The following is a 12,780-nucleotide window of genomic DNA, read 5'->3' on the forward strand; positions in this document are numbered from 1 at the left end:
AGCCCAGCTTCTGCCTTACAAACGGGCCTCGATCTCAGTGCTGTTTCAGAACTTAAATTCACAAAAATGAGGTGTGCTTCTGCGCACACACGGGACACAAAGGGACGGTATGTGGGTGCTGATCCAAAAAGGTCATAATAGATATAAATGGCTACATGATGAACCAACAGCATTTATCATTTAATTTTGTGCATTTAAAAAGTAAACTCTATTAGGTTAAATTAATAATGCATATTTAAAATGATCTTTTGATTAAAAGAATCATGGCTGCATTTCTTGTATATATTGAGACCCATCACATTTCAGTCTGGACTATATTATCTTTGTTGTCTAAAGCTGCAAATCTGTGATGCATGCTCTGAAATACGCATAATGCTGGCAAGATATTTATCTTCATCTACTGTACACCCAGAGCATTCCCCTGCTGACATTAACATCACACCATACTGTTCTAATGATTCCAGACACTAATGAACTTGTAATAAGCATTTCTAACTTCCACTGATTTTAATGGAGCTACCCCTGATTACGCCTGGATTACATCAATCCTGACAAAAAACCTCCAACTTTATATATGCTTAGCACATGCATGCACCGGTTAAATTCCAAATACACATCAGGTGAGCTATTTTGCCTGTTGCTGTTGTTTTCTAACTACTCTGCAGTAAACTCGTAATTTACTTTTCCACTCAAAACACCACTAGATACAATTCACCTGGAATGCTAACAGAAAGCTGAAGTTGAGCAAAGTTTGTCTCCCTAACTAAATGAACAAAGCAAAACCCAAACTCTGTAGAAGTGCTGACCCTTGGATATTCAAAGCTCTGTGACGTGCTGTACACGGAGCATGCTTGCCTACACCCTTAGGAATACTATGGCATGGCAGGACTCCCAGTCTCTGAAAAGCTTGTAGTCAGGACTTCAGAATCTGAGGAATTCAGTTAATTCATATCACGGATCTTCATGGGGGAAGGGTGGCCAGAACACTGTTAAAAGGAGTAAAGAGAGGAAGCAGGAGCTGGAGCCAGGCATGCACATGTCTGATGTAGTGTAACTCCAAGTTTCACCTTAAGTTAAACATTAAAATGCCTTTGTGAGGCATTATCAGCAGCTGAAATTTGATGGACCAAATTTCACCACTTCTGTATATATGTACAGGAGTCAGAGTACTGAAGAATATGCAGTTTAAAGTATGTACAGGACAAGAAGCTGAGATGCAAGTGATCATCAGGCTTTCCAGACTTTTGACTGAGATTTTCCAGCAGAGACATGTATGACTATGTCTGAATCATTCACTACCTACCAGACACAAACATCCAATGTTCTCATCTATGTTACATATATCGCAAGTGTACATATAGGCTGTGTAATATATGGACAGGGAATGTCCAATTCTTCCTGGAAGAGCCAGACTTACTGTCAAGATGTATGTAATACAACAGCCTGGCATTGCCTGGAAATGCACGGAGCAACACGCAGGAGTGCAGTGGCTGACATGAACATGAAGTAAGTTTAGCTCCTCCACAGACACCCTACATACCATATACTGAACTACCAAGACCAAGGCTATTCTCAGAAACATCTGAAACATTTCAGGCATCGTGCCTTCCTAAACAAGCAAAAAAATAACCTTTCCCCAAATAAGTGAGAAGTGACGATTCCTAAATTCCCTGCCTGGGGAGGCATTGTTGAGCACCAGTGGGAAAGAGGGGGAGCATTCAGCCCAGCTTCTGCAGAAATCCCCTTCTCATCCCACACATGTCATTAGATTGTCCTCGCTATGTTGTCGAACAGCACCCTCAGATGGCCCTACTTCATATATCTCTTCATCACAGACTTTTTTCTTTTCTTTTTAAGATCAGGAAAAGGAAATAAATCCTCACGGCAATGCTGTCAGTTTCTAGTGCTCAAGACTGCAGAGAAAAACTTGAGGGGGTGAATTAAGTGTAATACAAGGTTTCAGAAAAGGAAGCAGATTAAAACTGTCAAAAGATATTGTATTAATATAACTTCTGATTATACCAAAGGCTACTTCTTGCCTTTTTTTGATTTTATGAACATGTAAATCCTTGTGATAGTTTTCTATACATTTTATAGTACAGAGATTTTCTTGATTTGACTATGAAGTCTTAACCGATGAGCCATGCAACTAACTTTCAGCTGTCTATGTTGATACACAGTGTATTTCACACTATTTCTACAGCTTCAGTTTTCAGTATACATAAATTCATGCATCCCTAGCATCTCCCCACACTGTAAGTACTTACCACTTTCGTGGAAGTTAACAGCTGAAACCAGATGCTTTAATGATTGCAAAAAAAAAAAAGGACAGTTTAAGCTTCTGACACTGAAAAAAAGCATAAAATAACCCAATACGGCAATTCCCCATCTAAACGATGGAGTCTGGATTTCAGAGTAAAACTCCATGAGTGGAGTGAAAGTGTTCAAATAACACAAGAGATTATTTCAAACTCTGACACACTGGCAAAATGTAGACAAGTTAACTCTTTCAACCACTGAAAGTGGTCCAGACACTATTTTAAGAAGAAACCGAGAGGATCTGTATTTGCACATGTAAGATGCTGCTGATGATTTGCATATGTAAGATGCTGATGCAAAGAGAAATAACTCATCTTCCCAGTTTGCTATTACAGTGGAAAGACTGGTTATTAACACTATTTCTCAAAAAAAATAAAAGAAGTGGTAAAAGCAGGAAATTCCAGGTTCTTTAAATATCTATACAAATAATATTTAAAGCATAAACATGAAAAGATGTTATTGCATTTCCTGGATATTAATTAGTAAACCTTTGGAAAAATCTTATCGTCACTATTTTCCAAAGGATACAGCTGTTAAATTAAAGTAAGATTCTGAATTACTATCAGTGTAATATCCTGAAGATGTCTTGAGATATTAGTCACTCTGACTTCTGAAGTAGGATAGAGCAGCAATGTATGATTCCTAAAAGAGAAATTCCAGAGTAGGCATAGCCTCATGATGTTACAGAGACATTGCAGGGACAGAGCTAGAGTGCCAGATACTTAGACTCTCACCACAGCTTTTTTTTTTTTCTGGAGTCTACCAAGACATGTGCACATCTCAAGTTTGACAAGGTCAAGTTTTGTACCTGCTACAACAGCCACGATAGCTGAAAACAGTCATGGTGCCCGCATGATAATTCCAGTGCTGTATTTTGGCCTTGTGCTGCACAGTGCTATGAGAAGCATTCTTTTCTCCTTCTGGTAATCAGAAAAAAATAAAATTCATAGTTGAGATGGTTGACTGTACTACCATAAGAAAGACCTATAATTGCAGTCTCTTCAATCTAGTCAGAATGAAAAAGGAGGTGAAATGCTTTAGACATTGATACCACAGTAACCTCAACATATCCCAGGATAGGAAATTTATCCAGCTATGCAAGAAAGCAAAGCAAACTGCTCTGGTGTGAATTCTACAACACTTCTTCAACCCTATCGTGAAGATCTATGGCAGGTGTTCAGTCAGGAGCTCACTGGAAGACCACTTGACTTTTAAGGCAGTTGTCATCCTCCTTGCAAAACAGACCAGGCTATAGAAATAAAAATGATTTAAATTATTACTAATTTTGATGATGATAACTTTTAAATGCTGTTTATGCTGTGTTGTGATCATTATATTGGCAATGCTGAACCGCAGGCAGTTAAAACTATAATGGAGTTTAAGTGACTGAATTAAAATAATAATGAGACCAAAGCAACTATCAGAATTATCAAAAGGTTATATATCTAAATATAGCTTGCCCTGAAGATACTTCCAACCATTACATCTGTCAAAGTAAATCTATAAAACTGGCTAGAATCAAAGTGAGGTGTTTTTGTCTGAACAGGTCAAACATTTTTTAAAAAGTGGTTATCACTGTGACCCTGATAGCTGTTTCACTCAGCCTTACCAGTGAACAAGGCATTCAGCCAGCTTGCTAAGCCTTTATCTGAGAAAAATTAAGACATTCTTCTCTGTTTCCACAAATTTTCTGGGTGGGGCTGAAGGGGCTGATGTTCTCATCAGAATAACCCAACAGTCAGAGATGGCATGCAGGGCCAAACATGTTCAGTGGCCACACAGTCTAATGCCATGCATTTGTTTCCTATGGGTGTTCTACAAGATGCCTTTCTACTTTAGTCACACAGAATAAATATTGTTTAGGAATTCTGGTTACTTGGAAGGAGAGTTCTGGGAACTGATTTTGAAGTGTGGATGCAGAGAAATAATGCAGCATTACAAAGGGAATTCACCAACGCAGAAGAATAAAAACCTTCAGGTGACAGATTCTGCATCAGTATAGTCAACGAAGAGCTAAAATTATGCTACTGCTTCTTAAAAGAATTTATGCAGGCAATGAATTCTGTGGACCAGGAAGTGTTTCATCTCTAAGTCACGCTTAAATAACAGGGCTAAGACTCTAAAATATGACCATAAATTATATTTGTCACTTGTAGTCACCTAATTAAGAACTATACCCGTTCATCCTCACTCCCAATGTAATAGCTTAATTATTGTATTGGGTGTAATCAAAAAATACACATTGTTATAGGGTTGTTCAAATGTGGCTGAGGTCTATCACCTATATGATATTGCTAACCAAGACCCCCATTATAGCATGGCTTCATGTTTGTAGGAGTAAAACAAATTTCACTGATACAGTGCTGTATCTTCACATGTCATTGCTTAAAAGCATTTAGACAGTTGAGACTGGGGAATCAGTATGTTCAGGCAGAGCGAAAGATAACATAAGCTCAGTCTTTATAGCTGCAAGCTCATGCTGAAATTAAAAGGAAACAAACCCTCTGCTGTAACCCTTCTTTCCTCACCCCACCCCCCCCCAGATGTACAGGTCTCTATGCAAAACTGCTTCTTCTAAACCTTCCTCTGCTGCTCTGCTCCTTGTTTGCTACACACACATTCAATTTTCTGTTGAAACAGCCAAAATGGAAGAAAAGCTTAGCTCTCACATTAGCCTTAACAGAAGGTCACAGATGAAAGCAGTGCTGCCACTAAGAGGAAGCAGACACAAATAAGGCTCTCTAAACTGGTTCTCAAAATCACATCTCTTTTTTCAAGCCAATGTATACCCTGCAGCTGTGCTCACCAGAGAGTAACTGATGCTTTTAACTTTCTGCATAATAGAAAAGCTTTTGAGGAGCATAATATTACAGTGTTTAGTTTTTCTAAATCAAACCCCTACAATCACAAACAAGAGAGGGGAAAAATAGATACTAAAAGGTACAAGTGGAGATTGTCCGTAAAGCTTTACAGAAGATGGCGGGCAGATGGTAGGGATTTGCAGTGACACAGCTGTTTTTAAAAATAAAGAGGTGGAAGAAGAGAGGCATGGTTACAGCTACACACACATTCCTAAGCCTGTTCACACAAGAGTAAAAATTAAGCTACCAGCGAGAAATTGAAGTTTGTATTTTATTTTTTTTTTATAATCTGAATTGATATTTAGAAACTTTTAAAAATAATCAGCGGCACCTTCAAGTTTCTTTTCCAATCATGAGTTTTCTAAGTAGCTACAAACCTGACAACAGAAATATTTACCTACAATGAGATATAAAAAAGACATCAAAAGTACTTTGAGTGCCTTCAAATAGCACACATTTTTGCTGTAAGCCTTACAATATAAAAAGATAAATCTATCAAATCATCAAATAAACAACATCAATTGTGTTGTTACCTGTTCGAATTTCCTGTGAAAGGCTTTAATTTTTCACTTTAGTTGTTGGGGTTTTTTTCACAGATGTTATTAGTAGATTGCACAGATAAGCAATGCAAGGAGTAGTAAGATGTACAGGGGTTACTGCAGATTTAATGAGCATGGGAGGTGAGGTAAGGAAATGCCTAAATTCAATAGTATCCAGTATCAAGCACTGGATATATAGTAAGAATAGAACATTTTTTAACTAAGCAGTGATTTGCATAAAAATACTTAATTTAATAAAGAGAGCTTTCACCCATTTTTAATGCATATTCTCATATATGTCCCCTACAGCCACATAGAAAACTTACGTTAGGTAAACACCAAAAAGATGGTTAATCCACAGTGTGAAAGCCTTCTCTAAAGAATCCAAGGAAGCTGTTTCTTGACAGCTTTGTTCACAAAATTAACTCTCTTCCAGTTAAGCTATTCCTAGATCCAAGAAATTTTACATTGAAAGATACCACTGATACCAGAAGGATAATCTTTTGATCATTCTCCATGGAGTCACCTTTTTCACACTGCATCAGCTCACTTTCGAGTATTCAGAATGACTTGTCAGTGTAAACATACTTTTTGCTACCTTTTTAAGTCTATTTTTCTGAACGTACAAGCTGGGACCCAACACAAGAAAAAGGTTATCCAGCATCAACCCACTAAAAACTTCTACCTATCTCCAGAGCCAATGCTGCTGGCTTTTGCTACAGCTGGGTATTGAACTGAATGGGCTGTTAGGTGAAACCCATCACAAAAATGCATGTATTCCACACATCTCTCCTTTCAGTGGCTGGGCTGCTCCCAATCCAAAGACAACAGCAAAGCAATTCATGTAGGGGCTGCCTGGCAGACAAAAAAACTCAACATCTGAAGACATTTAAATTAATTTTATTTATACCAGGTTTTCAAAATCAGAAATATTTCAAAGAAATTCAATACTTATAGACAGGTGCTACATTGATGATCTTTCATCCACCATTAGTGCCATGTTTTCACTCTACAATCATTAACTCGCCACCACAAACTAAGGGGAACTTACAGAAGTTTATAAAAAATAGGCAGACATGAAAATTTGGTTTATACTGGAATTGGCATAAGAGAGTAAAGCTTATTATCAAATTGTGGCAATTGCTGTATTCCATCACTTGTTCTGAGGGAATGGTACAGCAGAAAAAGACTCTTCCACTTTACAAAACACTTTGGGTTTTAACTGAACATATTCAAAATTCATTTAATAATCTGATTAGGAGTGATTCTTACACTCAAGTCCGTACAAATTTAAGCTTTGCATTTCTAACATCGCCACAAGCATAAACCTCAGCTACTCACCCTTGTCTTGGACCGATTTCCCTTTTTGGAGAAATCAAACCCATATGTCTATACCTCTTCCAGGATTTACCAAATCAAACAAAACAACTGCTGGTTTTGAAGGGTTTTTTTAGAAGAAAAATGCCATTTCTGCACAAGCTATTCTCATGAAAATTTTATTTAACATTTCTTTATCAATAAAATAACTGAAGCCAAAATACCCAAAAGTCACATCTACACGGAGATACACAGAAGATACTCGAGAGGATTTTCCTCCACTTCTCGATCACAATGAGGCCCTCACCATTTTGCATAATGACAGAAAACAACAGCTGACAAACCATTTTGGAACAGATGCCAGCTGTCTCTCATTTGTTTTATCATTCAAACAGTAACAGTTCTGTAGCACTTTATTGGGTTTTTTGTTTTTAAAAGCAAGCCATCTGAATTGGACCTCACATCAGTCAGTCAGTCATTTCAAGAACAAACTGAAGGCAGGCTGATCCTTTTGGATCCAAAACTTGTTTTGGTAGGAATCTTAACATAAATACAGTTTGTGCTTCATTTTTATATCTACTTGGACTGAGTGAATATACACCTAAGCTAATTTTTTTCTTTAAAAAAAGTAACCTTTAATATTCAACTTAGAAGCCACAGACATCTTTCCAGACTGTTTGCAGCAGAGACAAACAATAATTTTAAACACAGTACTGCTTAAAAAAGTTACTGTCTAAAATGAAATCCAAATGGTTTATTAAAATTTAACATTTTCAGTTTTGGCTTTTTCTAAAGAAACCATTTATACCTTGTGAAAAATCAGTTAAAAGATCATTTCATTATACTGTACTGAACTCAAGTCAAACATAAAGCACAAAGTAGATCTTTACATTAAACTGGGCTTTGCACACAACGTGAATAATCAGAAATAGACTATTTTGAGGAATAAAAAGATTTTTTTTTTATCTAGACAACATGCATACCATCAGTTACTTCTCAACCTTAAAAGGTACCTGAAAGGAGAGTTTTGTAGAACAAAACCAAGACTCATTAATACACTTAGTAAGTCAGTGGTCATCATGCCTTTTTAGTTAAATGCTAGTAAAGTTTAGTCTACATAGAACAGCTAACACAATGAGGTGTGCAAGTCATAGGGATAGCCAGAAGCCTGAAACAAAGTCTTAAAGTTCTACAGGACAAGAGAGCCTAAACATAGTACCACGAGGTTATTTCAACTATTAAAAAAAAAAAAAAAAAAAGGATTTTGATTATCTGTTTCCTTGTTGAAAAAGGGCTATGCACTGAACATAAAGGACCCATATTTAAAAGCTCCACAGTTCTACTCTACCAACTTTTTAAAGTAAGGTAATGCTGAAGAGCATTCCTTCTAGCAGCATGTACAGTTCAGCTGCAAGTGGCTCCCTAACAGCGCTCCTTTATGCATACCAGGAGAATCATGTCCAGTTTTGCCATTTGTGGAGAACGATGACAAGATACAAAAGCATGTGTTTGCCATAAATAGCTCTGGCTAACGGAGGATTGCTCACACAGAGCAGATCAAATTCTCTATAAGGAGAGCATTATTTGGCTCCCAGCCAAAACATGTCCCCAGTGCAAGCCTTGGTAGTGGCAAACACTTTCCAGTTCTATTTACATAGAAGCTAACAAGTAGAACGGTTCATTTAGGCTATTTCTTGTACCAAGTCTGTCTTAACTGCAACACTCAAGAAACAAAAATATCTACCAGCTTCATATTTTGCATATAATGTCATTACACATCATCTTACCAAAAAAGATGGTGAGGTGTTAAGATTTCATGCAAGGTTTTACTCTGACATGTAGAACTTTAAGAACATTCAGGTATGAAACACGCCATGTGTTTAATTACTTTGTATTTTTATGTTTCTGACGCAAGTGTTTCATGGAACTAATGGTCTCTAGTAGTGGTAGCTTCTTCACTGTAATGGTAAACTAGGATCAGAATGATCAAATGATCAGAACAGAGCCACAAAGTATTGTAAAGCTGTGCCTAAATCATGATTAGGAATGAACAACTTGCATTATCTGAGATTAATGATTGTTTATCTTTACAATACTTTCCATGGAAGTTATCTGAAATATGCTTAAATTAAACATACTTAAAAACTGTATTTTCCAATGAAAACAAGGCAACGTTCTGTAATAAGCCACAAGTTTTATTGCAGCGTGGCCATTTTTTGATCTCAAAAAACAATGTTCCATTTAAGGCTCTTTTTAATACAGAAATTGCCACTATGACTGATGTTTTACAAAACTTTAGTGTTTCAAGACTCACATGGTAAACAGGTAACTTCTACTCCTGTTCAGTAGTGTACATTCAATGGAAAACAAAAGGCATCATAACAGCTACTTCATTTATAAAGATATGCATGTAACAGGAATGAAACTGAGGTACTACAATAATCTGATGACACAGTTACAGCAACTTAATTGGCATTCCTTTGGGGGGGCAGGTCAAACATATTACAAAAAAGTGCTTCAAATGCATAGTGTTGTGTGCTGCCATGTCACAAAAATAGGCTTGTCAAGGCAGGTGAGGTGTATGAATGCACAAGAGCCTCATGGAACTGCAATCAAGTGCAACTGTAAGTAATACTGTATAGAGTCTACCATCCGACCAGTGGACAATACTTTCAAGGCATTCAATTAGCTTACCCTTTGCTGTCTGCTAGACTATTCACATTAACTATCACATTCATTGTACATGTTGCAAGGAACGCCTGCAACGTCAGTTTTGGCTAAGAGTATGACGTGAAAGCATTCCTTGGATCCTACATAAAACTACCAGGATTAAACAGTCTAATGGCAATCACTGGTAGACTGCTTAACAATGACATCTCCTTCAGGGGCATTAGGGAAGGGACTTATTTTTTGAGGAGGGAAGGGGACAGGGAGACTAATACTATTCCAATTGAACGAGCTGCAGAAATGGAAGCTCCTTAGATCCAGATGGCACTTGTCTGTCTTTTTATAAGGGTTTTCCTTCAAGTGACACTACCACGTTGCCTCCCAATTTCTCTCCAAGTGTTGAACGGTCCTTAATATCATCCAAACCATTTACTTGCCACTCATGTTTAATACCTGAAAGACAGACGGACAACAATGTACCTGTGAGAACCTCAACATCTAAACAGCATTATAATTAATGAGCAAAACATTTTTAGGCCCATACCTGTAAATTTCTTTTTAATGGCATCTTTAGAGCTTGCGTAGATCATCTTGCTTTTTAAAGGTGCACTTTCAGGAGCCCTTTAAAGGAAAGAAGAAAACCACAACAGAACAGTTATTCAGTCACCCAGTGTTAACTCCAGAACATGCTTTTAGCAGCAAGCTTCGCTATTACACACCAGAATATAAATACCAGGTCTTCTTTCTTAGATTCCTTTGTCTCGTATGTGGCATCATACAAAGCGTATCGGCAATCATTCAAAGGTAGCAACTTCACAAAGGCTGTATAGGGGTCCTCCACGGTATCTCCAATGTCACCAACCAATATCTGCTTTGACTCCTCTACAATTATTTGTTTTTTGTCATCACTTAAGCAGAAGAGAACAGCTTTCTTTCTTTTTTTAATCTCTTCTGGGGTTGAAGATTTCCTTACTTTCATGTCATTAAAAACCTTTATGACTTCATCATTCACTGTTACTCCAGAAGCCTGTAAAATGAGATTAAAGGAATAATTTAAACAGCAAAAATTAACACTCACCAGAAAAGATGATAGCCCACAGTGCTAGATAAAGAAGTCTGCCTGCCGCCATAAGAATAAGAATACTCAACCTGAACACACTATGAATTTAGTAATCTTTGCAGGATTGGAGCAGAAGATACAAAGGAGATGTAAATTCTGTACTCTCTTGTTGCAGATCTCAGCATCTTCAGCTGTGATTCTGGATAGCAGGTTTTTTACAACGAGGCACACAACTGCACTACTCAAGCAGCTTTCCACTGCCTTATCACACATTTGGCTTATTTGAGGGGAGGGGGAGAGTGGGGAGGGTTGTAACTGAACATAGGAGAGGAGTTCATAGTTTTGGGTTGGGGGGGTGGGGTGGTGGTGGTGTTGGGTTTTTTCTCAGTGGAACAAATGCTACAGCAGCAGCTTACATCCAGCACTGTCATGACTCTCATTTTGCTGGGTGATGTAAGGCTCTACAAGCAGCAGAAATGTTTTCTGCATTGTGTCAGCTTCAGCACCGAGCTTTAAAAACTCCTGAATTCTACTTCGTGCTGCTGCACGAGTATTGTTTAACCGATGTTCCTTCACACAAAAATACCAGTTACGATGTGTTCAGCTCCCCGTAAGGCTCGCAAGCCGTTCAAAACGCGAGCCTAAAACAGCAAGACAACAAAACACTGACAGGGCAAACGGGGAACTCACAGCAACGAGAAGATAATTTAGCAAACCCCACTGCGAGCGAGCGAAACCCATCTGCAGCGCCCTTGCTCTCGGTCCAACAATCCCCCCCGAGAAGGCGGGCGCTGCCAAAGCAGGCTGCCGGGGAAAGGCAGGTGCGCGGCTCGCTGGGAGCCGCCGGCTTTGTCCCCGGGGGAGCCCGCCTGCCCCCTTTCCCTGCTTTGTTCGCGGGGTCCGCGGTCGCCTCCGGGGAACGGCCGTCCCGCCGCCCCGCGTCCTCCAGCCCCGCTCCCGGCCACCCCCGCTCCGGCCCCAGCAGCGCCGGCGCCTCCAGCCGACCGCTCCCCCGCCGGCCGGGGACACTCCTCCGCCCAGGCCCGGGCCCGGGCCCCGGCGCGGCCGCAGCAGCGGCTCCCCCCGAGGGGGCGCCGGCAGCCCTTCTGCCCGCGCCCGCCGGCGGCGGCCGGACCCCCGCCCCTCACAGACACCGACAGACAGACAGACACACGCACAGACGGGCGCCCGCACGCCCGGGCGATGCCGCAGGGAGCGCTGCGCCGCCCGCCCGGCCCCGGCCCCAGCGCCCGGCCCCGCCGCGGCCCGCCCCGCCGCCCGCTCCTGCCCCGCGGCCGCTCCCACCGCCCCTTCCCCCCGCACCCGGCTAAAATTAGACTAAAATGGCCGCCGGAGGCCGCGGGGCCGGGCCGCGCCGGGCCGGGCCTGCTCAGCTCAGCTCCGCTCAGCCCCGCGCCCCGCCGGGCCGCGCTGCCGCTGCTCCCGCGGGCCGCCCCCGCCGCCCTCCCCGCTCGGCCGCGCCGCGCCACCCTTACCATGGCGCCGGGTCCCGGGGCGGCGGCGGCTGCCTGCGGTGCGGGGCTGCTGCACGCAGGAGAGCGCTGCGCTGCGCTGGGGGCGAGGCGGGCGGGGACTCGGGCCGGGCGGGGGATGAGCCGCGGCGGCCGGGGAGGGCCGGTCACATGGGCCGCGCCGCCACCACGTGCCGCCGGGCCGCGCCGCGCCGGGCCGCCCCCCGCGGGGCCGGGCCGGGCCGGGCGGGGCTGGGCCTGGGCCCGGGCCCGGGCCCGGGCCTGCCCGCGGTGGGGCCCGCCCGCGCGGCGCGGTGAGGCGAGGCGAGGCGCCGGGTGCGGCTGGCAGCGCCCGGTCGGGCCGCTCCCGCCGCCTCCCTGCGCGGCCGCCTCGGCCTGGCAGCCCCGGGCGTGCCCCCTCGGCCGGCCCCAGGCCTACGCCGGCGGGTCGCGGGCTGCTGTGGGCGATGCAGCCCCTCAGCCGGGCGGGCAGCACAAGCAGCTGGCAGCCGCGTCAGGTCGGGGCGCGACGGCGGCGCGGGCGG

The 12,780-nt window shown here is 42.3% G+C and overlaps 1 protein-coding gene across 1 annotated transcript; it reads right to left on the reverse strand.

Annotated features, from left to right (window-relative positions):
• Positions 1–6,603: 6,603 nt before the first annotated feature.
• CFL2 (cofilin 2) lies at positions 6,604–12,396 on the reverse strand. Its single transcript, XM_074824605.1, has 4 exons — positions 12,260–12,396; positions 10,423–10,730; positions 10,248–10,324; positions 6,604–10,156 (listed from the first exon to the last, which is right to left on the reverse strand). The coding sequence occupies exons 1-4, from the start codon at positions 12,260–12,262 to the stop codon at positions 10,044–10,046; spliced, it is 501 nt and encodes a 166-aa protein (XP_074680706.1). The 5' UTR covers positions 12,263–12,396; the 3' UTR covers positions 6,604–10,043.
• Between the last annotated feature and the right edge of the window lie 384 nt (positions 12,397–12,780).

Source organism: Strix aluco, chromosome 4 (genome assembly GCF_031877795.1).
Source record: "Strix aluco isolate bStrAlu1 chromosome 4, bStrAlu1.hap1, whole genome shotgun sequence".
NCBI classification, from domain to species: domain Eukaryota; kingdom Metazoa; phylum Chordata; class Aves; order Strigiformes; family Strigidae; genus Strix; species Strix aluco.

Coding starts and splice junctions, on each gene's coding strand:
- CFL2 (XM_074824605.1), bottom strand. Junction 10,325..10,422: donor GACCTGGTATTTATATTCTG/GTGTGTAATAGC, acceptor TTTCCTTTAAAG/GGCTCCTGAAAGTGCACCTT. Junction 10,157..10,247: donor CATTAAAAAGAAATTTACAG/GTATGGGCCTAA, acceptor TCTGTCTTTCAG/GTATTAAACATGAGTGGCAA.